The sequence below is a fragment of the Salmo trutta genome, chromosome 19, assembly GCF_901001165.1.
Source record: "Salmo trutta chromosome 19, fSalTru1.1, whole genome shotgun sequence".
Classification (NCBI taxonomy): domain Eukaryota; kingdom Metazoa; phylum Chordata; class Actinopteri; order Salmoniformes; family Salmonidae; genus Salmo; species Salmo trutta.
The window spans coordinates 14,498,889-14,525,951 of record NC_042975.1 but is presented as its reverse complement, the minus strand read 5'-3'; the positions used below and the strand labels follow the sequence as shown (position 1 = coordinate 14,525,951).

The window sequence follows — 27,063 nt, the reverse complement described above, 5'->3', positions numbered from 1 at the left end:
CGCCCTGTATTTTCGTGGGGTGGCTTATGTTCGCCGTGTGTGCAAATAAAGCACTACCCTGTACTCTCTGCTTCCTGCGCCTGACTTCTCACCCACTACACCCAGAGCTTTACACAAACAGCACTTCACTGCATTTTCCAGCAGCTCTTCGCTATGCTTCAAGCATTGCGCTGTTTATGACTTCAAGCCTATCAACTCCCGAGTTTAGGCTGGCAATACTAAAGTACCTATTAGAACATCCAATAGTCAAAGGTATATGAAATACAAATGGTATAGAGAGAAATAGTCCTATAATAACTACAACCTAAAACTTCTTACCTGGAAATATTGAAGACTCATGCTAAAAGGAACCACCAGCTTTCATATGTTCTCATGTTCTGAGCAAGGAACTTAAATGTTAGCTTTTTTTACATGGCCCATACTGCACTTTTACTTTCTTCTCCAACAGTTTGTTTTTGCATTATTTAAACCAAATTGAACATGTTTCATTATTTATTTGAGACTAAATTGATTTTATTGATGTATTATATTAAGTTAAAATAAGTGTTCATTCAGTATTGTTGTAATCGTCATTTTTACATATATTTTTAAAATACTATAAAATAATAATAATAATAATAATAATAATAATAATAATAATACGGCCGATTTAAATCGGTATTGGCGTTAAATCATATTCGGTCGACCTCTAAAAGAAACCACAACTAAAGGACACCAATAAGGGGGAGAGACTTGCTTAGGCCAAGAAACACGAGCAATAGACATTAGACCGGTGGAAATATGTCCTTTGGTCTAAGGAGTCCAAATTTGAGAAGCATGGAGGAGGTGGTGTGATGGTGTGGGGGTGCTTTGCTGGTGACACTGTCAGTGATTTATTTCGAATTCAAGGCACATTTAACCAGCATGGCTACCACAGCATTCTGCAGTGATATGCCATCCCATCAGGTAATGTAAGGGCTATTTAACCAAGGAGAGTGATGGAGGGCTGCATCAGATGACCTGGCCTCCACAATCACCCGACATCAACCCAAGTGAGATGGTTTGGGATGAGTTGGACCACAGAGTGAAGGAAAAGCAGCCAACATGTGCTCAGCATATGTGGGAACTCCTTCAAGACTGTTGGAAAAGCATTCCAGGTGAAGCTGGTTGAGAAAATGCCAAGAGTGTACAAAGCTGTCATCAAGGCGAAGGGTGGCTTCTTTGAAGAATCTCAAATATAAAATATATTTTGATTTGTTTAACACTTTTTGATTTACTACATGATTCCATGTGTCATTTCATAGTTGATGTTTTCACTATTATTCTACAATGTAGAAAATAGTACACATTTTTAAAAAACCTTGAATGAGTAGGTGTCCAAACTTTTGACGGTACTGTACATGTAACCAGGTCAAAACTCCTGACCTACAGTTTGCAATGCTCCCGCGTAGAGAAATAGAGCCTGCGAAAAGAGGCCTGTGGCTTCAGGCTATTCGGAGTGGGAGAGTAGGAAATGTGGATACCCGGTGTCCATGTAGGCTACACGTAGCTAAGTGTGTGTAAAACATTTCATCACAGCTAAGACATTTAACTTGATTAGTACAGTCTGTAACTACACTCACTACTTGTAGCTGTATAGTATGTTTGTTTCTGTTGTTGGCTAGCTATTTAACGCTCACATGGCTGCTAGCACTGTAATGAAAGGGGCATGTGGGAAGCCCTTCAATATTATGTTTTTCTAAGTAGCGAGAACGTCCGGGAGCTGGCAATGTTAAAAATACATTTTTAGACTTGTACTTTTCTTACATGTAATTTTGTAATTTACAAAAACAAGCACACAACAAGAAAACCGTGTTTGAAAAAGGTCAAGTTTTTGCTGTGAGCCAATGGGAAAACCTAGGTAACCACAGGTTGTTTTCCCCACAGGAGGGCAAGGCTACTTACTACAAGCACGTTCTATCTAATACCGACTGGGACTATAAGTGACAGATCAGAATTGGGCTGCCATTGGTACCATTACAGTATGAAGGGAGGGATGGTGGTTGATTTGGAGTTCGGAGTCCATGTCTTGCATGACATGCCTCTCTGATCACCTGTGAGTCAGATTCATTATATAATATTTAGCTCGGCTGGGAGTGTGGAGTTGCAGAGCTCCAGGGTGAAGTTTCCCCATGTACAGATCAGAATCAGCTTCCTCTCCCAAAACTAACCTTCACCTTGAGTGGGGAAAATGCTAAACTGACCCAAGGTCAGCGTCTAGAAGCAGCTTCACCCTACTCCGTGGAGTTGCAGACAGGTTTTGCTCACCTCGTTGCCGTAGACCATGAGGTGGTGTGTGGCGGTGAGAGACTTGAAGACCACCACCCAGCTGGTGTTGGCAGTCCTTTCAAACAAGGTGTCTGCCAGCTGGGGGATGTTCACGTTCATCTCATTGGTGCAGTGGATCAAGTCTGGGGGAGAGAGTGGGGGAAATGGTGGTTAATGTAGGGTCCTATAGGCATATTATTGTAAGTGATTGCGACACAGACAGACAGTCTGCCTGAGAGCGAGAGAAAGTGTGACTGTGTGAGCATATCGAGAGCATAGGCAGATGTTGTTTTGAACAACCAGTTCCACAGAATCAAGCTATTGTTGTGAGCAAATGACAAAACTTCCTGGTACAGGCTTTCGTCACTTTGACCGACTGAGAGCACAAAGCCCTTGTGGTGCTGCTTAGCACAGCCCAGGATAGGTTGCACCCAGGGTATATATTTTCAAGCTGTGGTCACAAACGTCTGTCTGAGGATAGCACATGCATTCTGGGCATTATTTTGGACTTTGGCAGGGCCCTCATGCCATCTGGCCTGTAGTGAAAGCCGATGCCTTCTGGCACCTTTCCATCAGTGCCATGAGAATGTGCTCTCATGCCAGATCTCACAAGGTCGGTCGGCCATCCACACACACACACACACACACACACACACACACAGCTCAAAAGGAGATCAAATCAAAGTGTACAGATTTGCAGAAGCAGCGAAATTCTTGTTTCTAGCTCCAATATTGCAGTAATAATACCTAGCAATATACACATAATCCAAAAAGTACAAAGAAAGAAATATCATAACGAGCAATGACAGAGTCCGGAATCTAATATACACCGAGTATACAAAACATTAAGAACACCTGCTCTTTCCATAACAGACTGACCTGGTGAAAGCTATGACCCCCTTATTCATGTCACTTGTTAAATCCACTTCAAATCAGTGTAGACAAAGGGGAGGAGACAGGTTAAAGAAGGATAAGCCTTGAGACAATTGAGACATTGAATGGCACACATACACAATCCGAGGGTGAATGGGCAAGACAAAAGTTTTAAGTGCCTTTGAACAGGGAATAGTAGTTGGTGCCAAGCGCACAAGCTTGTGTCAAGAACTGCACCGCTGCTGGGTTTTTCACACTCAGTTTCCAGTGTGTATCCAAAATGGTCCACCACCCAAAGGACATCCAGCCAACCAACTTGACACAACTGTGGGAAGCATTGAAGTCAGCATGGGCCAGCATCCCTGTGGAATGCTTTAGGGGGGGTGGGGGGGATATGGGGTGCTCAATATTAGAAATAGAGGTCGATCGATTATGAATTTTCAAACGCCGATACCGATTTATTGGAGGACCAAAAAAAGCCGATACCGATTACAATCGGACGATTTATATATATATATATATATATATATATATATATATATATATATATATATATATATATATATATATATATATATATATATATATATATATATATATATATATATATATATATATATATATATATATATATATATATATATATATATATATATATATTTGTAATAATGACAATAATACGGAAATGAACAATGAACCCTTTAATTTTAACTTAATATAATACATAAATGAAATCTATTTAGTCTCAAATAATTATTGAAGCATGTTCAATTTGGTTTAAATAATGCAAAAACAGTGTTGAAGAAAGTGTGCCATGCAATATGTGCCATGTAAAAAAGCTAACGTTTAAGTTCCTTGCTCAGAACATATGAAAGCTGGTGGTTCAATATTCCCAGTTAAGAAGTTTTAGGTTGTAGTAATTATAGGAATTATGACGTGTCGACTATTTCTCTCTATACCATTTGTATTTCATATACCTTTGACTATTGGATGTTCTTATAGGCACTATAGTATTGCCAGCCTAATCTTGGGAGTTGATAAAGTCATAAACAGTGCTGTGCCTCAAGCATTGTGAAGAGCTGCTGGCAAATGCAGGAAAGTGCTGTTTGAATGAATGCTTACGAGCCTGCTGCTGCCTACCACCACTCAGTCAGACTGCTCTATCAAATTGGACTTAATTATAATAAACATACAGAAATACGAGCCTTAGGTCATTAATATGGTCAAATCTGGAAACTATCATTTTGAAAACAAAACGTTTATTCTTTCAGTGAAATACGGAACCAGTCCGTATTTTGTCGAATGGGTGGCATCCCTAACACGGAACCCAAACCGGCTGCGCGCGGGCACCATCGGGCATACATTTATTTTGTCCCCCCACACCAAACGCAATCATGACACGCAGGTTAAAATATCAAAACAAACTCTGAACCAATTATATTAATTTGGGGACAGGTCGAAAAGCATTAAACATTTATGGCAATTTAGCTAGTTAACTTGCACTTGCTAGCTAATTTGTCCTATTTAGCTAGCTAGCTGTTGCTAGATGCTTTGTCCTGGGATATAAACATAGAGTTATTTTACCTGAAATGCACAAGGTCCTCTACTCCGACAATTAATCCACACATAAAACGGTCAACTGAATCGTTTCTAGTCATCTCTCCTCCTCCTAGGCTTTTTCTTCTCGACTTTATATTGCCATTGGCAACTTTCATAAATTAGGTGCATTACCGCCAATGACCTCGTTCGTCTTTCAGTCACCCACGTGGGTATAACCAATGAGGAGATTGCACGTGGGTACCTGCGTCTATAAACCAAATGAGGAGATTGGAGAGGCAGGACTTGCAGCGCGATCTGCGTCACAAATAGAACTGACTTCTATTTTAGCCCTTGGCAATGCAGACGCTCGTTGGCGCACGCGAGTGGTGTAGTCCGCCTGTAAATCTAAATATTGCTGTTACATTGTGCAATCTTCATTGTTATGTCATAATTATGTAATATTCTGGCAAAAAAAAAACGTTAAATAGTCACCCGTTTGGCAAAGTTGAATTAGGCTGTGATTCGAGGATAAATTAACAAGCACCGCATTGATTATATGCAACGCAGGACAAGCTAGTTAACCTAGTAATATCATCAACCATGTGTAGATAATCACTAGTTATGTGAAGATTGATTGTTTTACATAAGATAAGTTTAATGCTAGCTAGCAACTTACCTTGGCTCATTGCAGCCACAAGGTCCTTTTGACGCTGCACTCGCGGAACAGGTGGTCAGTCTGCATTCCATTAGGAAACTGCGAGGCAATGTAATCGGCCATAATCGTCATTCAAAAAGGCCGATTACCGAATGTTATGAAAACTTGAAATCGGCTCTAATTAAATCAGCCATGCTGTAACGGCCGTCGTATGAATTGGACCAAGGCGCAGTGGGTTGAGTGCTCATTTTGACGTTTATTTTAAATAACCGCGAACACTTCACAAAAACAAGACAACGGCCGACAACATAACAGTTTGCAGGCTAACCCTAGCAGTGCAAAACAACCTCCCACAATTCCCAAAACAAACATACTCCTAATTATAGGACCTTCAATCAGAGGCAACGATAACCAGGTGCCTCCAATTGAAGGCCCCAATCCCAATTACTAAACATAGAAATAAACACCCTAGAAACACCCCTCTACCTAAACACAAACTCAAAACCATATAAAACAAATACCCCCTGCCACGTCCTGACCAAACTCTAATTACAAATAACCCCTTTACTGGTCAGGACGTGATACATGCCAAATAATCGTTCGACCTCTAATTAGGAAGGTGTTCTTACGGTTTGGTATACTCAGTGTATATAATGGTGTAGATATAGACAGTATGGACAGTATATGAATAGAAAAGGTGTGTACAGCAGTAGTTATATAGGATGAGTCATACATAGAAAACAGTATATCCATATAAAGTGAGTAAAACAGTACTGTATGTAAACATTATTAAATAGGGGCAGCATTCTAAGGTGCAGGGTAGAGTACTGGGTGGTAAACGGCTAGAACAGTAACTAAGGCTAGTGGTGACTGGCATGGAGATAAACAGCTTCTATCAGTCTCTCGGTCCCAGCTTTGATGCACCTGTAGTGACTCCTCCTCCTAGATGGTAGTGGGGTGAACAGGCCGTGGCTCGGGTGGCTGTGATCTGCTGCTAGCACGGTACAGGATTGGTTGCATCAAGGTGAAATCTTATGACAACAGACTAGATAGCTGATCAAACATTGAAATATACTTTTTCATCTATTTCAATAGCTGACAACACACTGATTTAACGTACAAATGTGTAATCATGATTCAACTGTTCTACTTGTTCCTCTGAAGCGCTGACTGTTGCCATTGCCTGTTAGTGCATCCTGGGTGGTCTACAGAGCACCTTTACCGACTGCAGAAGCTATTCTGACATCCACAAAAGGACGCCCATGTGATAACAAAAGGCCTTTCAGGTCTGACAGAAATAACTGGTGGTGATGCAGGGAGGGACACATGCATCAACAAGTCCCATCAAAGTGATGTATAAGAACCAAATGGTGTTATAACCTGTTTGGAGTCTTCTCCCTTTAACAGGGCGTTGGACTTTGACACACGCCGCGTTCAAAACTGGGAACTTGGAAATCTCAGACTTGCGTGCATTCAAGACAACTGGAGAAAAAAAAAGAGCTCAGACTGGGAAGAATATTTTTCAAACGGTCATCCAACTGGGAATTCCAAGTCGGGAACTCGGGCCTCTGTCTGGAGCTTCGACTTTCAAACCTGAAGATCACTGATGTCAAGATTTAACCTCGTCCCCCCCACACACACTCTATCTAGGTGCATTGAATGTGCAAAATACTTATTATACAAGCACCATCCTTCTTAATGTGTAAAACCCATTTCGAGACCCTCATATAGATACACTGTAATCAAGCAACCAATGTGACTTCAAATAACTGTAGGGAGCTGTTCATGCAATACAATATTTAAAACAATCACTTGCCAAATCATTACTTGGCAAATAACTGCAATAAATATTTGAGTAAAATTCTTTGTTGTAGAAACTAATTATTTTCAACAGATCAAACTACATGTGGAATTTATTCATCACAAAGTAGTGAGTAATAACTGGCCTGTATTTCACTGTTACCTAAAGTGCTGCCATGTTTGTTGACCTATATATTTATATATGTAAGACTAGGCACATTTCTGAGAACTAAACAACGTTACCTGCTCGCTGTGGCTTGTGAAAAGGGCGGGATTGTAAATGTAATTCTACTCGCCATTCTCCTTTAATTTCAGTTTGAATGCAAAAAAGTTAGACTCAGCAGGAGGATGATTTTCACTTCATGAGAGGATACTGAATTGAAATGAATCCCAGCTCCACAAGCACCTTATACAGGCAAAAAGCAGTCATATATATGCTGCTATAGAAACCTAAAGAGCAGAGGTTTGTGCTCAAACACCTAGACCTAGAGGTGCCATCTAAAATTAAAGGGATACTGAACATGGTTGAATGCATATCAAGTCTTCATATAAGAATACTTTATCCCTAGATAATGCAATAAAAACACTTCACCAGGGTAAACCTAAAGAAAATCCTTCTATATCTGACTGGCACATCCCCAAGGGTAGTAGAGAGGAAACTGATCTACTCACAGGGAGTATTGAATGCCTTCAAAATCCATAAGACATTTGTCAACCTAAGCATAGCACCTTGCTGTAGACGGATACAGCTGATGGAAACGGAGTATTGAATAATGGCACACCGTCATCTCTCGTTGCTCTGCTTACTGACATCTGGATACAAAGTTGCTGTAAGTGCAGCAGGGGAAGTGGACGAAAACTAGCTTGACAGAAATTGAATTAGTTGAATTGGGCAGAGTGCCTGACATCTTGGCTCAAAAGGAGAGCCAGACAGAGCCAAGTCCAGTACCTTACCTTGCAGTTTCACTCTATTAAGAAAACCAAGCCCAATTTACATGTTCTTTCATCTGACCCATGTATTCCCAGTAACCAGTCAGATTCTGTTAAACTCCCAAGATGTCACACTGAATTCAGAGATTGTCTATGTGTACAGTAAGCACTGCAATCATGTAGGCCTACATACATCACAAATCTTATGCAACAGAGATATAGGGTCTCCTTGTGAGAGCAGTCTCTCTACCCAAAATAACATGGTTGGTCATCTGTCCTTTATTTTAGTTACCCAACCAAGGTTAAACAATCTGTCTGATGTCAGCTGAAACTGCAAAGGACTCGAATCCAAAGCATGAAAAGGAAGTGAGTGCTAAGAGCAAGCTGGTGGGAATCAGATAAAGCTGGATTTTGAATACTTTGTGGTTTGGGAGGGTTGTGTGGAAAGTAATAAAATTCAAACCATGACAAAGGATTCCAGTGATGAACAACCAAGTTATTTCGGGGAGATGTCCGCAAAAGAAAAGCTTGCGTGAGCAGCTGTAGCCACATGGCAAGTCATAATCACACATGGGAAAGAAAGTGAAAAAAAACTAAACCTTTCCTATAAAATAAAAGCTAGGTCACTTTCATAAGCTACTGTGTAGAATGTATTTGTAATCAATTTATTAAGAATTATAATACACATTACCATTAATATATGCAAGTCATGAGTCCAGATTTAGTTTGATGACACTAAGTGCTATGTAATGCTCATGCAGTAGTTGACCTGGACTTCCTGTTGAAAACTTTTTTCCCACCATAATTTTCTCAACCGTCTGTCATCGAGTCTACGCACATTTATTCCAATTGTAAGAGTCATAGGCTTGTACATAGGTCATGTTGGGTGGTTCAGTTTGCACTTGCAACACCAGAGTTGTGGGCAAGTCATTCTGGCCTTCCCTGTAGCTCAGTTGGTAGAGCATGGTGTTTGCAATGCCAGGGTTGTGGGTTCGATTCCCACGGGGGGGCCACAGAAAAATACATTAAAATAAAAAAAAAACAAAAAAACAAACAACAACAAAAATGTTTAGAAAATAAATGTATGCATTCACTACTGTAAGTCGCTCTGGATAAGAGCATCTGCTAAATGACTAAAATGTAAAATGTGTTGCTTGTCCTATAAGAGCATCTGCTAAATGACTAAAATGTTGGGTGATGTGGTATTGACTTGATTTTCCTGTGTTTTGTGGACCAATGCTAACGTTCCCTTAACGTACATTAGGGCATTTAATAGCCATTACAGGCTACTAGTGATGACATGGTCAGTGCAGCTGGCATGAACTAAAAGCATTCAAATTAACTAAACATGAACTCTGGAGCACAAGCAACGATCGGAATGCAATGGTCGAAGCATTTCCCTAGCTCGCATTCCTTTGAGAGTTCCTTCTTAATAAACACACCAGATTTCAAGGCCCAAAACATGCAAGGAACACACTGATGGCCTTGCCAAACAGTTCCAATAGGCTCAGCATAACAAAAAGGTTTAAAAGATTATAATAATTTAAATTTGGAAATATTGGGTAGCATTAATTACCCCAAAACAATTCCAAAAGGAACACCTACATGAGAATGCTGTTCATCGACTACAGCTCAGCGTTCAACACCATAGTGCCCTCCAAGCTCATCACTAAGCTAAAGACCCTGGGACTAAACACCTCCCTCTGCAACTGGATCCTGGACTTCCTGACGGGCCGCTCCTAGGTGGTAAGAGTGGGCAACAACACATCAACACGGGAGTTCCTCAGGGGTGCGTGCTCAGTCACCTCCTGTACTCCCTGTTCACCCACGACTGCGTGGCCAAGCACGACTCCAACACCATCATTAAGTTTGCTGATGACACAACAGTGGAAGGCCTGTTCACCGACAATGATGAGACAGCCTATAGGAAGGAGGTCAGAGACCTGGTAGTGTGGTGTCAGGACAACAACCTCTCCCTCAGGAGGAGGCTGAAATGATTTGGCATGGGTCCTCAGATCCTCAAAAAGTTCTAAAGCTGCACCATCGAGAGCATCCTAACTGGTTGCATCACCGCCTGGTATGGCAATTGCTTGGCATCCAACTGCTAGGCGCTACAGAGGGTAGTGCGTATGCCCCAGTACATCACTGGGGCCAAGCTTCCTGCCATCTAGGACCTCTATACCAGGTGGTGTCAGAGGAAGGCCCTAAAAATTGGCAAAGACTCCAGCCACCCTAGTCATAGACTGTTCTTTCTGCTACTGCATGGCAAGCGGTACCGGAGCACCAAGTCTAGGTCCAAAAGGCTCCTTAGCAGCTTCTACCCACAAGCCATAAGACCGCTGAACAGTTAATCAAATGGCTACCCGGCCCATTTGCATTGACCCTCTTTTTTACGCTGCTGCTACTCGCTGTTTATTATCTATGCATATTCACTTTACCCCTACCTACATGACCACAATTACCTTGAATAACCCATACATTGACTCGGTACCCCCTGTATATTGTCTTATTGTTATTGTGTTACTTTTTAAAATGTTTACTTTAGTTTATTTTTCAAATATTTTCTTACTCTGCATTGTTGTTTAAGGGCTTGTAAGTAAGCATTTCACGGTAAGGTCTACACTTGTTGGATTTGGTGCATGTGACAAATAACATTTTATTTGCCTCCTTCAGACACATCCAAAGGCAACATACAGTGGGGGAAAAAAGTATTTGATCCCCTGCTGATTTTGTACGTTTGCCCACTGACAAAGAAATGATCAGTCTATAATTTTAATGGTAGGTTTATTTGAACAGTGAGAGACAGAATAACAACAACAACAAATCCAGAAAAACACATGTCAAAAATGTTATAAATTGATTTGCATTTTAATGAGGGAAATAAGTATTTGACCCCCTCTCAATCAGAAAGATTTCTGGCTCCCAGGTGTCTTTTACACAGGTAACGAGCTGAGATTAGGAGCACACTCTTAAAGGGAGCGCTCCTAATCTCATCTTGTTACCTGTATAAAAGACACCTGTCCACAGAAACAATCAATCAAGACCAAATGGCCAAGACCAAAGAGCTCTCCAAGGATGTCAGGGACAAGATTGTAGACCTACACAAGCCTGGAATGGGCTACAAGACCATCGCCAAGCAGTTTAGTGAGAAGGTGACAACAGTTGGTGCGATTATGCGCAAATGGAAGAAACACAAAAGAACTGTCAATCTCCCTCGGCCTGGGGCTCCATGCAAGATCTCACCTCGTGGAGTTGCAATGATCATGAGAACGGTGAGGAATCAGCCCAGAACTACACGGGAGGATCTTGTCAATGATCTCAAGGCAGCTGGGACCATAGTCACCAAGAAAACAATTGGTAACACACTATGCCGTGAAGGACTGAAATCCTGCAGCGCCCGCAAGGTCCCCCTGCTCAAGAAAGCACATATACATGCCCGTCTGAAGTTTGCCAATGAACATCAATGATTCAGAGGACAACTGGGTGAAAGTGTTGTGGTCAGATGAGACCAAAATGGAGCTCTTTGGCATCAACTCAACTCGCAGTGTTTGGAGGAGGAGGAATGCTGCCTATGACCCCAAGAATACCATCCCCACCGTCAAACATGGAGGTGGAAACATTATGCTTTGGGGGTGTTTTTCTGCTAAGGGGACAGGACAACTTCACTGCATCAACGGGACGATAGACGGGGCCATGTACCGTCAAATCTTGGGTGAGAACCTCCTTCCCTCATCCAGGGCATTGAAAATGGGTCGTGGATGGGTATTCCAGCATGACAATGACCCAAAACACACGGCCAAGGCAACAAAGGAGTGGCTCAAGAAGAAGCACATTAAGGTCCTGGAGTGGCCTAGCCAGTTTCCAGACGTTAATCCCATAGAAAATCTGTGGAGGGAGCTGAAGGTTCGAGTTGCCAAACGTCAGCCTCGAAACCTTAATGACTTGGAGAAGATCTGCAAAGAGAAGTGGGACAAAATCCCTCCTGAGATGTGTGCAAACCTGGTGGCCAACTACAAGAAACGTCTGACCTCTGTGATTGCCAACAAGGGTTTTGCAACCAAGTACTAAGTCATGTTTTGCAGAGGGGTCAAATATTTATTTCCCTGATTAAAATGCAAATCATTTTATAACATTTTTGACATGTGTTTTTCTGGATTTTTTTGTTGTTAATCTGTCTCTCACTGTTCAAATAAACCTACCATTACAATTATAGACTGATCATTTCTTTGTCCGTGGGAAAACATACAAATTCAGCAGGGGATCAAAATACTTTTTTCCCTCAATGTAGGCTACTTTTTTCCCTCACTGTAGGCTACTTTTTTCCCTCACTGTAGGCTACTTTTCACAGCTCATACTATTCAGAACACAAATCTAGCCTATAAGTACATCTGTTTGACAGGAAACACATGACATGTAGAGTATAACCCTTGTCCTAAACAGTTAACACATTGCCAATAGCACGCTATTCATTTTGAAGAAACAGTCCCGCCCAGAAACATGGATCTTGGAGGACACCAAGTAGTGAAGCTATAGACCTACAAGGGTTCAACATCTAAATAAAGAGACATTTTTTGAACATTTTCAAATTACACAATAAGTACACATTTTTGAAATCCCAAGAGCCAAAGACCAATGTCAAAACACTGCAGCGTTTTATTGAAAGTGTGAGGACAGAGCGGACCGACGATACGCTTTCATAATCAAGGACATCAATGAAGGAAGACGATCAAAATGGTAATACTCTTTTCTTATCCTCCTAATTTAACATTTGATCAGCTCCCTGAGATTTCTGGAATCCATGTAATCAACATCCTGCTGGCTGTTGACACTCAGGAAGTGTCTCTTGGGAGGGTAAGCATACATAACCAATGGTTACGCACCTTTTTAAAATTTACTCACCCATCACGGGAAAATGCATTGAAAATATGGAGTGTTAGTTTATTCACTGCGAAAGGCGATCCGTGTTGACCCGTCAAATTATTTATCACTTGGCCTACATCACTGCCCTAAACAAGACGTACAGTGCCTTCAGAAAGTATTCACACCCCTTGACTTTTTCCACATTTTGTTGTGTTACAGCCTGAATTTAAAATAGATTGAATTGAGATTGTGTCACTGGCCTACACACACAATGTCAAAGTGGAATAATGTTTAGACATATTTACAAATTCATACAAAAATGAAAAGCTGAAATGTCTTGAGTCAATAAGTATTCAACCCCTAAACAAGTCACATAAATTGCCTGGACTCACTGTATGCAATAATAGTGTTTAACATGATTTTTTAATTACTACCTCATCCCTGTACCCGACACATACAGATAATTATAAGGTCCCTCAGTCGAGCAGTGTATTTCCAACACAGATTCAACAATAAAGATCAGGGAGGTTTTCCAATGCCTCGCATAGGTAGATAAATAAATAAGCAAAAATGTAATATCCCTTTGAGCATGGTGAAGTTATTAAGTTACACTTTGGATTGTGTATCAATACACCCAGTCACTGCAAAGATACAGGCATCCTTCCTAACTCAGTTGCGATAGAGGGCGGAAACCGCTCAGCGATTTCACCATGAGGCCAATGTTGACTTTAAAACAGTTATTTAATGGCTGTGATAGGAGAAAACTGAGGATGGATCAACAACATTGTAGTTAGTCCACAATATTAACCTAAATGACAGAGTGAAAAGGAGGAAGCCTGTACTGAATACAAATATTCCAAAACATGCATCCTGTTTGCAATAAGGCAGTAAAGTAAAACTGCAAAAATAAATGAACTTTATGTCCTCAATACAAAGTGTTATGTTTGGGGCAAATCCAACAACACGTCACTGAGTACCATTCTTCATATTTTCAAGCATGGTGGTGGCTGCATCAGGTTATGGGTATGCTTGTCAATGGCAAGGACAAAGGAATTTTTCAGGATAAAAATAAATGGAATAAAGCTAAGCACAGGCAAAATCCTAGAGGAAATCCTGGTTCAGTCTACATTCCAACAGACACTGGGAGACAAATTCACCTTTCAGCAGGACAATAGCCTAAAACACTAGGCCAAATATACACTGGAGTTGCTTACCAAGATGACATTGAATGTTTCTGAGTGGCCTAGTTACAGTTTTGATTGAAATCTGCTTGAAAATCTATGGCAAGACTTAAATGGTTGTCTAGCAACAACCAACTTGACAGAGATTGAAGAATTTAAAAAATAATAAAAATTGGCAAATATTGTACAATCCAGGTGAGCAAAGCTCTTAGAGACTTACCCAGAAAGACACAGCTGTAATCGTTGCCAAAGGTAATTCTAACATGTATTGACTCACGGGTGTGAATACTTATGTAAATTAGATCTTTCTGTATTTCATTTTCAATACATTTGCAAAAATGTATAAAAATATGTTTTCACTTTGTCATTATGGGGTATTGTGTGTAGATGTGTGAGAAAGAAAACATTTAATACTTTTTGAATACAGGCTGTAACAACAAAATGTGGAATAAGTCAAGGGGTAGGAATACTTTGAAGGCACTGTAGCGTACAGCTTTGAATGAAGGCTCTGCCTCCTCCAGCAAATCTAGATAAAGCAGAACAGTAACACTCTATAAACCAGTAACGGTTGGAGTCAATTCAGTTAATTTATTTTCAGAGAGGATTTTTCCCATTTTAGAATTTATTTAAATTCATTTTTGAAATTCTAAAGGGAACTGTTCCAGGTGAATACAATTAGGTTAGTTCATTATTTGATCTTGCAGTGGACAGATGGAGACAATTGTAAATGTCATTTTTTGTCAACAATCTACACAAAAATACTCTGTCAAAGTGGGAAAAAAAACAAAAACCGAATAGAATTCTTAAGAAAAATAGTCACATAAGTATTCAGCCCCTTGGTTTAGTTCAGGAGTAACATTTGGCTTAACAAATCACTCTGTGTGAAATAGTAGGGGTTGACATTTTTGAATGACTAACCCTTCCTCTGTCCCCCATACAACATCTGTAAAGCCACATAAAGAAGGGCAGTGGTTGGTAGATGGATAACAATAACAAATCAGACATTGAATATATATTTAAGCATGGTCAAGTTAATAATTACGCTGTGGATTATGTATTTAACCACCCAGTCACAAAGATACAGTTTGTCCTTCTGAACTGAGCTGCAGGACAGGAATGAAACTGCTCAGGGATGTCACCATGAGGCCAATGGTGATTTTAAAACAGCTACAGAGTTCAATGGCTGTGATGGGAGAAAACTGAAGCTGGATCAACAACATTGTAGTGACTCCACAATAATGACCCTAAAATGACAGAGTGAAAAGAATACAACTTTAGACAGACTGCCCACTTCACTTCATTGCAGACAAGTGGCTGCTGATGTTTATCTATGAGATGGAAGGTCAATTCTAGCTCTGAATAGTGGCACTGGGGCTTTTGAGGCTAGAGAATAATGGTTTGATGGTAGTGCCCGGTTTGCAGCCTTTGAATCGTGATATTGACTCTCAAAGGCTTTTTGAGAGTTACAGTGGGCTCTATTCAGTTCAGTGGTGTGTCAGCACTCTTTTTGATGGACTGTCATTCGATGCCACTGCGGTCACATGCGTTCCATGGGGGGGTCAGGGTGAACCTGTAGGCAGAGCCTCTCATGCTGCATGCACAAAGACTGCAAACATGTGTTAGCGTGTCCTCTGGCCTGACTAGCATGACCCACCAACAGACTGCTGCCTCAGTGGTTACAGTGGACCCATGTGCTCTACATTTTAGCTACACCAGGGAGAGACTCTCAGCTTGTCATGCACCCTTGTTTACTTCATTGATCAACTTCAATCACTAATTAGCTAAATTGCACCAAGAAAGATTGTGCACACTGCTGAAATTGTTCTCAAATGTGGATTTTAGAACTAGAATTGATTAACATTACCATAACTAACCCATCCAGAAATAGCTTTCAACCCAAAGTCATTTTTTTGCTAGATCCTATTTATGAGTGAACCAGGTTAAACCCAAAACCACAGGTGATGATGAGAAAGAACATTCACACGTGTATCATTACATGTCAATGAGCTTTCAGGCCTGGGGTGTGAGTGGGTGAGGCCTTATTTCATAACTTCATGTAGGCTATACAGGCTAGTTGATAGATAGGCCTATATTCAGTAGGTTGTATGCCACAAAGAAGAAACAGCAGTATCATTTCATTATTTTACTTTGAAATAATTCAAGCTGTAGGCTTAGGCCTACAGATCCTAATGGGATTTAAAAACAAGGCCCACTAACACAATGTGCCACATTGCGCAATATACAAATGATAAGGAAGAGAAAAAACAAGCAAAGAAGAGCAGGTTCAACATTCAGTGGTTCAGAGTTGAATTCATACACACTATCTATGAAAAAAACTAAATGGCGTCTTCATGGCACATGACCGTGGACGTTTACACTGTTATCATTACCACAGCTAAAAGAAAGGGTCCAATTCAACCAATCCCAGCTGTAACAATTATCCTTGTGGATCACTTTTATCAATCACCTTTTGGTTTCATGTAGGCTTGCTCAACATGCAAATGATAAAACTCAAATGCATATAATTCAAACCTGCTCAGCAAGGAGAATATTATTTCTCACTTTATTATCACAGAAACATGGTCACCAGTTTGATTGAATATGGTTGTCTCCATTTCAAATCCTGATGGCAAACAAGAAAAGAGCTGTGGAAAACTAAAGAAATTTAGAAGGTTCTGCTCCAAACACTGCAGTGGTTTGAAACCTACGTGGATCATGCCCTTTACTCTCTGCTGATTGTAGGGCGCATCATGTTGCAGTGTTGACTCATGAGTTGAGCTTCCAGAACAAGCTTGGATCCAATAGAACATGTTTGCTCAGTATTAACACATGCACAGAGAGGAGAAGTCCTCACAACTTAACATTGTACTAAAATGACCTTTTGCCTATTTGGTTAATAATCACATTTTTATTTATTTTATTTTACCTTTATTTGTACAGGTTTTTCTCATTGAGAACATCTCTTTTCCAAGAGAGACCTGGTCCAATAGCAGCAGGGGGAACAACGTTTCAGACAAAACAACTTACATACACTAACACAACATTAAACACAACTATAAACACACATACAGTACAACAAAAACAAGAAAGTCTTGACTAAAAACAGCTGGCCTAAAAATAATTACACTCTTCTATAATATATACATCGATCAAGTGTTTAAACTCTACCAACGAAACTAGGTCATCAAATTTGTAAACGTTCAGGAGAGAATTCCAGGACCACGGAGCTGAGTAACTAAAACTATTTCTACCATGACCTGTTCTAATTTTTGGTACTGTTAGAAGAAAATGAGAATGGGACTTTAATTTATATTTATTTACCGACCTGACAAAAAAAGAACAGAGATAAAATGGCATTTTACCCAATATGGCCTTATAAATCAGTGTATACCAGTGTTTAAGCCAACGCAAGGTCAATGACGACCAGCCAACAGCGCCGTAGAGATCACAATGATGTGTTAGACGTTTTTGATTTGTAATGATCCTGAGGGCTGCATGATATACTGAATCAAGTGCTCTCAGGGTAGTGGCTGAGGCATGCATATATATATAACAGCACTACAATATAAAACCGCCAGTAATGTACATCGTACCAGCTCCTTCCTGGCCTCAAAAGAAAAACAAGCCTTATGCCGGTAATAAAATCCTATTTTCAGCTTGAGCTTCATTATCAAGTTCTCTACAGTGAAGCTCAGCTTATCATCAACCCACACACCCTAATATTTGTACACTTTAACTTGCTCTATAGTATGTCCAGCCAATGTAGCAATGACATGATTAGTAACATGCCTGGCATTTGAAAATACCATGCATTTTGTTTTACCTGAATTTAGAACCAGCTTTAAATCATACAGATTCTGTTGTATGATGTTAAATGCTCTTTGGGCATTTTCAAAAGCTAAAGATAAACTACTACCATTTGAATAAAGAACAGTATCATCTGCATAAAAATGAACATCTGCTGTTTCAATAAGATCCCCAATGTTGTTGATATACAAAATGAACAACAGTGGGCCCAAAACAGAACCTTGCGGAACACCTGAGCACACCTCTATGGACTCAGATTTGCAACCATCCGCCATTACACATTGTGTACAATTTGATAGGTAATTTATAAACCAATCTAGAGCATGACCAGTAATTCCACAACATTTTAACCTTTGCACTAACACAGCATGGTCCACGGTGTCAAAAGCCTTCGACAAATCAATAAAGACAGACACACAATGTAACTTCTTATCAAGAGCATAGTGGATGTCATTTAAAACCTTCAATGTTGCTGAAACAGTGCTGTGGCCAGACCTAAAACCTGATTGCATTCCTTTTAAGATATTGTTTTCTTGGAAGTAGGTCTTTAGCTGCCTACTAACTAAGGACTCCAGTACCTTTGATAGTACAGACAATTTTGATATGGGTCGATAGTTGGCAAGTAGCGAAGGAACTCCACCTTTCAGGAGAGGCAGTACAAAAGCAGATTTCCATAACTTGGGGATTTCCTTAACATCAAGCGTGAGGTTAAAAATACATGTTAAGGGGGAGCAATGATGTCTGCAGCTAGGTGTAGGAAGCGGGGGTCTAGTTCAGCAAGGCTAGGGGATTTTTTTCCATCAATTTCTTTCAGGGCTTTACACACTTCTGAAACAGAGAAGGATGAAAACGAGAACCTGGTGAAGGACTGCACTGGGGTGTCAGGTAAATTCATAGGGGGCTGAATTATACTTTTGACCTTTTCAAATAAACTGCCTGCATCTAACAAATGCTGATTCAAGGCTTTCAGAATGGAGGTTCTCTCGGTTACAATCTGTGTGTCTACCAACAATTGTTTGGGAAGCTGTGGATCTTTTTTGCCACTCCAAACCTTTCACTACTTGCCAAAATGTGGATGGATTATTTACATTTTGTGAAGTAGATTTCAGGTAGTGGTCTGCTTTCAATTTACGGATCATAGCCACACCCATATTTCTAAGATGTTTAAAAGCCATCCAATCATCTGCCAAACCAGTCCCTCTTGCTTTAGCCTACATAGCATTTCGCTCCATTATGATTTTTGTAAGTTCCTTAGTAAACCAAGGGTTCTCTCTGCCCTTAATCCTGCATTTTTTAAAAAGGGGCATTGAAACCACTCCGGGCCTTGAGTAGGAGGTGGTTGAATTCAACTGAAACCACTCATAACTAACATATTGTCAAAATAGGTTCAGGAATCAAAACAAGTAAGGCTTGTACAAAACAATACAGATATTGTAGGCCTACGTTTCAAAGTAATACTATCAGGTAAACTAACACTTCCTAGTTTCAGTCTGACTAATACACTCAGTATTCTGACAACCTTGTTTTAGTACAGTAGCTACAATATAACTCTGAGACGTGTATTTGCATTGTCATAAAAGGAAACTATAGGAAAGCCAGTGTTGAGGTTTCCTCCCCAAAAGTAGTTAACTGATCCTAGCTGTGTGTCCAGATCATTAGGACCACTGAGGTACTATGAGGTGATTACCATCACTTCAGCAGTCTACTGCTGCTGGGAGGCTGCGGGATCTACTTCCTCCAGTTCACTTTGGTTTAGAGTGTGTGGAGTATGGTCTCAAGTTTTATGCTTGAGGTCAAATAAGAAATAAAGATTTCAGAATACTGCATCTCAAAGTAAATTCCTTCTGGAAATAAACAAAGTTTAACTTTCATCGTGTTTGCCGAATGATAAAGAAAATAATAAAGAAAATACACTGGTTATTTTTTGACTTTATTGTTCACCAAAATGTCACCAGGTGTCAGGTGATGTGGGAAGTTGGGAACCATACTTTCATTACCTCATTATGATCACACATCCTGTTTTGGGATGCCAAACAAGTCAAGTCAAATGACACAATAAAATAAACTTCCCATTTACAGTGGCTGAAAGGTCCCTAAAGCATCAAATACTAGCATCAAATACAAGCCTACACTTGCAATTGAACCTTGCACTTTGGGACTGACAGAAATGGGTTTACATGAAAACAATTTATGGTCTAACATGCAATAAAAGTGCAGTCTTTTTCCTCTCTCTATAAATAGATACATCAATATTGAGTGGATAAGTTACACTGATTACAACAAACTGGAATCTAAAGTGGTGGGCTATAGCTTATCTATCTTTTTAAAATGTCAGGAGCAGTCGTCTCAGAGCTCATTTCTCACCAAAGCAGACCAGCGTTCAAGAGCAGGCTCATAGCTGGAAAAAGCCAATTGTTTGACCTTTCCCTATTTTCTTCCTCTCTGGTAACAAGTTACTTGGTGGAGTTTCTTTAACAGGCCTGTGCTAAAGAATGTGCAGACTGGCCGGAAACCCAACCCAAATCAAAGGAGCAAAGAGGGAGCCATATCTTGGGTACAAATCAGACAGGAGGGGAGCTAGACACGACACTGCTATTTCAGTCTGAGAGGAAACTCCAACACAAATGCTACCAGCCCTCCTGAAATACCTATAACCTTTGTCACATTCCTGCTCTGCTCCTGCAAGCCCCAGACTACAAAAGGGACCTTAAGAGGTCCTCTCTAGCAGTCTCCTCATGAAGGAGAAGCCAATCAAGAAGCCTTCTATGTACAGGAGTCAGTGAGGTATGGCCTCTCCACTCACTAGGAGTTTCATACATGCCCTTCAAGACCCCCAACAAACACCACACATGGCATTTCTTATTCTGGAACCAATACTAAAAATAGTGCCCAACAGGAAATTGGTTTCACCATCTCTCCCCACCAAAACATTGTATGGGGGGAAAAGAATAAGCAGCGGGGTGTGAACAGCTTGATGTGGTGATGCCTGCAGTCAAACTGCATCAGCACTGATGCTAGGGCGCTGAGGTCAGTGCAGAAATAAAACCCTTTGAACGGGAGTAACCCAACACAGCAAGGGCAAACACCAGGAAGAGACCAACATTTTTTAAAAAAGATGAAAAACTAGCTCCGACTATTTCAGTAACGTTGATATGGAGGGAAAAAATGGCCGGGGTGGATCCTCTTCAAACAGACAACTCTCAACAAATCACAAGGCAAAAATGGCACAATTCAAAACCAAAGTTTGCAGGCAAAAAAACCTTTGCTGTGGTTTTAGTGAAGGTAGTTGATGCAAACTAGCCGCTTGCGAAATTCACTCATTTAAAATAACCTCTATCTTGATAGCTAGTATTTTGAATTTTATTCTAGCAGATAAAGTAGTGTCGTAGGCAGTGACGTAGTTCCTCTCTATGCCAACATCATTGATACCAGACCCTAGTAACAGTTGCCGGGTCAGGTTTGAGACTAGACTGAACTCATTTTACACCCAGCATAATCCCGGACACAGCCTCAATGGGTAAAGGTTAGGCTAATGCCAACTTAAAACCTGCTCATTCATCGAGAAGGCTGGCTATTGTAATTGCAAATAGTCACTGTAATTGAAAATGGTTACGCGGGTGACTAAACCCTTGTTGGCCATAGACACTTGATGTGGTGCACTCTTATGTAGGTGTTTGTTTTTTGCGTTAATGTCCAATGACACAATGTCAGTTTGTTGGAGATGAAAAGGTCTTAACCACTGGTAATATCATATTTATTGAAACCTGCTTGTGCCTTCTCTCCATCACCATCCACACGTTTCACAACAATACAAGTGGTTGTTTTCTGATGAACTAGCTTTCCTTGAAAAAGATCACATAGATCTGCAACGTATAACAGCAATAGCCCAACAACCCTAAAGCCCTTTATACACCAAAACTCTGCTCTCACGAGAGGCTGGGATCCCTGGTTCTCAATTCTGACCCAAATCACACAACACAGAGCCCACCAATTTCCCAGGTATCACACCAGAAAAACAGACAAGGAACCTTGGTATGTCTGTGAAGCACATGCAAGCCTCTTGTGGTGGTACTTTGAGGTACCTATTGTTTTACCCCTGTAAAAAAGGTTAATATTAAGATCACTTTATTTCAAATGAAATTTGACTTCCACTTTCTTCCAACCCCTCCGAAAGGCACACATACATCTACCCACAGGTAGGAGATATTAGAGCAGGGGCTGCCCATGGAGAAGCTGTTGTGGGGAGGTTAAGTGCCTTGCCCAACAGCAGGCAATGGCATCTAGGATTTGATACCAGCAACCCTCCGGTTGCCAGCTCACTTCCCGCCAGATTTTTCCCAGGATTCGAAAAGGCTGGCTTGCCTCTCTAACCGCTAGGCTACCTGCCGCCCCATAAATCCAGGGTTCCCCAAATAAACCAAATACCCAGGTAAAACCCACCTCCAGACCAGGATTGTAAAGCAGAGTCTGATAACCTGGGATGACCCTAATACACAGAAGGCAGCCTGGGGAAAAACCTGGGTAGGTAGCCTGGTGTATTGTTGGACTTTAGATAGAGCAAAACATCACTGCTGATAGAAAAAGAAAATATAAATATTGAGAAAGCACTTCCATACCTTTATGTAGATGGTTTTCCAGAACATAGGCCTACTTCGCTTATCAAATCTACCAACACATATGGTTGGATTAAGTAAAGTTCTAATTTAACCAATTCCTTCCCAGATTATCTTGCCTTTTTAGGTGTTCATGTTAGTTAATTGTGTATTGTGTGCATGCAACTTGATTTCACAAAAGATCATGAACCATATAACATGGCTGGTATTTGTATTTATTTATTTAACTAGGCAAGTCAGTTAAGAACCTATTGTTATGAGGAGAGGTGCAATGTGGTCACAAAGATCCCATGGTAGGCTACTTATCGCAAGAGTAGGGTTGTTAACCCTGGTGTTTGGTTAAATTCCCAACCTAGCCCACCATTGCCAAGGCTAATCACCTCCTGATCCCTAATTGGCATAAATCACTCCTCACTTCCCCATTGTGATAACTGGGTCTTATTTATTAGCACCAAAAGTAGAAAAAATACTAACTGAATGGAGAAGGAGAACTGTGAATCAACAATGGTAAAATGTCAGGAAGTGCAGAGGGTGTCTTTAACATCCGTAGTCAGACCATCTTGCGAACAACGACACTAAAAGTTGTTTCTCTTGAAGTTCCCCATTGAATGCCTGTGAAGAACTGAGTCAGCCAAAAACACTGGGGGAGAAAACTTCTACGTATGCTAAGCATAAGATCACGTAGGGGCACTCACTAGACGGTAAATTGCCTGTAGGCATGTAGTCGCTATTGAAAGAAAATAGTTGGACATCTCGATAGAAGATTGCATAAACAAAGCACGGAGCAGTTAAGCAATTTATTTTATTAAATCATTGCATAAATAGCACTTTAATAACCATCATTCTTGGTAGAATAATGGTTATCATTCATAGGTCTAAGATGGCACCGACAGATAAGGCAGCTCTGCTTCTAGCACCTAAGCAACCTTTCAGTATTTCGTTTTTTTTTTTTCTTACATTATTGGCCCAGAAAATTGTTTGTTTTATTACATACAGCCGGAAATAACTTTTGGATATCAAATCGGCGGTAACTCCGGCATTATGACCAGGGATACGACTTTCCCAAATTGGATCCTTGTTCGTACCCCCCCAGGGCAACTGAACTTATTCCAGAGGGTGCTCCAAAACACCGCCGGCGGAGAAGAGGTATTCAGAGTGGACTTCTAGTCCGACTCAGGAGGAGTACACACCATCCACCGCTTTAGAGTATATTCCTCGCTAATGTTCAGTCTCAGGATAATAAAGTAGACGAGGTCAAGGCGAGGATCTCCTTCCAGAAAGACATCAGGCATTGTAACATACTATGTTTCATGGAAACATGGCTCTCTCGGGATATACTGCGACAGTGACATGTTCTGGGTAGCCTCTAAGAATAACATTGACGAATACACAGATACAGTGACGGAGTTCATCAGGAAGTGTATAGGAGATGTTGTACCCACTCTGACAACTAAAACCTACCCTAACCAGAAATAATAAAATAGATGGCAGCATTCGCACAAAACTGAAAGCACGAACCACCGCATTTAACCATGGCAAGATGACTGGGAGCATGGCCAAAAACAAACAGTGTAGTTATTCCCTCAGTAAGGCAATCAAACAGGCAAAACATCAGTACACAGAGACAAAGTGGAGTCGCAATTCAACGGCTCAGACACGAGACGTTTGCAGCAGGGTCTACAGACAATCACAGACTACAAGCTGTCATCAAGGCAAAGGGTGGCTACTTTGAAGAATCTCAAATGTGTTTTGATTTGTTTAACACTTTTTTGTTTACTACATGATTCCATGTGTTATTTCATAGTTTTGATGTCTTCACTATTATTATACAATGTAGAAAATAGTACAAATAAAGAAACCCTGGAATGAGTAGGTGTGTCCAAACTTGATTGGTAAAATATATACTGTATTCTATTCTACTGTATTTTAGTCAATCTAATATTTATATATTTCTTAATTACATTATTTTACTTTTAGATGTGTGCATTGTTGTGAAGAGTTTTTAAAAAAAAAGATACTACTGCACTGTTGGAGCTAGGAACACAAGCATTTAGTTAGATACTACTGCACTGTTGGAGCTAGGAACACAAGCATTTAGTTAGATACTACTGCACTGTTGGAGCTAGGAACACAAGCATTTAGTTAGATACTACTGCACTGTTGGAGCTAGGAACACAAGCATTTAGTTAGATACTACTGCACTGTTGGAGCTGGGAACACAAGCATTTAGTTAGATACTACTGCACTGTTGGAGCTAGGAACACAAGCATTTAGTTAGATACTACTGCACTGTTGGAGCTAGGAACACAAGCATTTAGTTAGATACTACTGCACTGTTGGAGCGAGGAACACAAGCATTTAGTTAGATACTACTGCACTGTTGGAGCTAGGAACACAAGCATTTAGTTAGATACTACTGCACTGTTGGAGCTAGGAACACAAGCATTTAGTTAGATACTACTGCACTGTTGGAGCTAGGAACACAAGCATTTAGTTAGATACTACTGCACTGTTGGAGCTAGGAACACAAGCATTTAGTTAGATACTACTGCACTGTTGGAGCTAGGAACACAAGCATTTAGTTAGATACTACTGCACTGTTGGAGCTAGGAACAAGCATTTCGCTACACCCGCAATAACATCTGCTAAATATGTGTATGTGATCAATAAAATGTGTCAGACCATTTCTTGAAGTTCAAAGTCTAGGCTACAACCTGATCGTCATCCAGTTAATCACATTATTTACATGCCAAGCACAGCGCTAATTTCCATTGTAAAGATGATAGCACGGTGTAGGGTAATTGTTGTAAAATGCTATGAAATCTCGCATTATTTCATAGATAGGCAAACATCAGAGAATAATTGCAGAAAATAACTGCCTACCCACATGTAAAAAAAAAAAATACTACAGTGTACTATAGTACTTACTATAGAATTATGTAATAAGCTGTAATATCCCTTGACCTCCATACTGTAGTATACCCCTTGCTCATGTAGTGCTTATAGAATTTTGTAGTATAGTGGAGAATACTATAGTAAATAGTACAGTATTGTCCACAAAACACACTTTTTATAATTATAGTAATACCACAGTAATACATTTGCATAATCCACCCATTCCCATACCCCAATTTGTGCCACCCATGGGTGAGAAACCTTCATGCCAAGTATATACCATTATATTATGTTCCCTACAGGTTACAGAAAAGAGCAAACTCTGAACGATCCGTTCAGACTCCAGTCCTACCTACGTACAGGTTATGAAAAAGGTGCTCATTTAGTATTTGTTCAGTAGGTTTCTTACTGGAAAAAGCCCGCACTTCTATGTCAAAGATAATAAAGCAAAAACACTACAGTATACTAGTCATGTCTGCAAAGACTACAGTAAATACTACAGTGAAGTCCGCAGAAACACTACAATGAATAGAAGTGTATAAATATTGTAATACTACAACATTTATACCATAGTACTATATTTATATACTATAGTATGCACTATAGTATTTTTTTCATGTGGGTTTGTAGGCCTCAGCCACAGTTAAATGCCTAAGGAATAGACAACACACACACTCGATCAGACGCAAAAATGTAGCAAGTCGCCTAAATATTAATACTTACAATCTAAATGTTTCTTTTTTGGTCCCATAATTTCATGCGTGGTCGCCTTGCACACAGTTTTGGACACAGCGGAGCCGGTTACACTGTGTTGAGCTGCAGTTATCCTATCCGTAATGCTTTGTCCAGACATCTTCGCACTTTTGTATAAAGTATACAACAAATGTTTCAAATCCTGTGGAATCGATATTGTCCTCTGTAGCTTCCACAGTTCAGCCACCTGACACAAAATAAAGAGAGGGGAGAAATTTTGACGGCAGGAACGTTACTCGTGTAGCTAAATCCCAGGGTGATATATGCACCCCACATCCACGACTTGATTTGAGGCTGTAATTTAAGTTTGGGTGTATCGTCTACGTCGGAAAACCACGAAGATACAAACCCAGTGTTTTACTTCCGTTCAATTTCCGAATGTCCTCTCACTCCTCTCCCTATAATTACTTTGTTCGCACTGACGCCCCCTCTCGTTTCGTTCTCACTGAAGAAGTCTGTGCTCTTTTCTACTTCGCCCCCCCTGCTGGGTTTAAATGGATTGGAGTTTTTCAGGAAAATGGCGGGTCTCATTCCTCCATAGACTTGGAGCCTTCATAGAGATAGATAGAGGACTTCTCTTTGTATCTGTGCTATCATATCGCCTGTGACAGCATGGGCAGCGCCTTTTAGGCTATCTCCATTTTAAAGTAGTACATTTTCTTATTTTTCTTCATTGGCTAATTGGCGCCCGACTTATAGGAATCCCCACCCAGTTGACTACTTTAAACTAGTGGAATCCCTCAATGGCAATGTCCACGCTAAAATACATCATATCCATGATGAGTCCTCTATCTATCTCTATGGGAGCCTCCCAAATTTTATGTGGGTGTTGCTGAGTTTACAGCAGGGCCACCATTGTGGCTCTTAAACT

At 40.4% G+C, this 27,063-nt stretch overlaps 1 protein-coding gene across 7 annotated transcripts in view; it reads right to left on the bottom strand.

The window, feature by feature from the left end:
* Window positions 1–26,653, bottom strand: part of LOC115154034 (phosphatidylinositol-binding clathrin assembly protein) — a 65,192-nt gene extending 38,539 nt beyond the window's left edge. For 2 of the 7 annotated variants that reach the window (XM_029699816.1, XM_029699818.1), the window contains exons 1-2: window positions 26,163–26,650; window positions 2,287–2,429 (exon numbers count right to left, since the gene is read on the bottom strand). In XM_029699816.1, coding sequence (XP_029555676.1) covers window positions 2,287–2,429; window positions 26,163–26,292 — 273 coding nt within the window. In that variant the 5' untranslated portion in view covers window positions 26,293–26,650. Of the gene's footprint in view, window positions 1–2,286; window positions 2,430–26,162 lie in introns of all 7 variants that reach the window. The other 5 variants (XM_029699813.1, XM_029699815.1, XM_029699817.1 and 2 more) reach the window with 5 other exon arrangements.
* Between the last annotated feature and the right edge of the window lie 410 nt (window positions 26,654–27,063).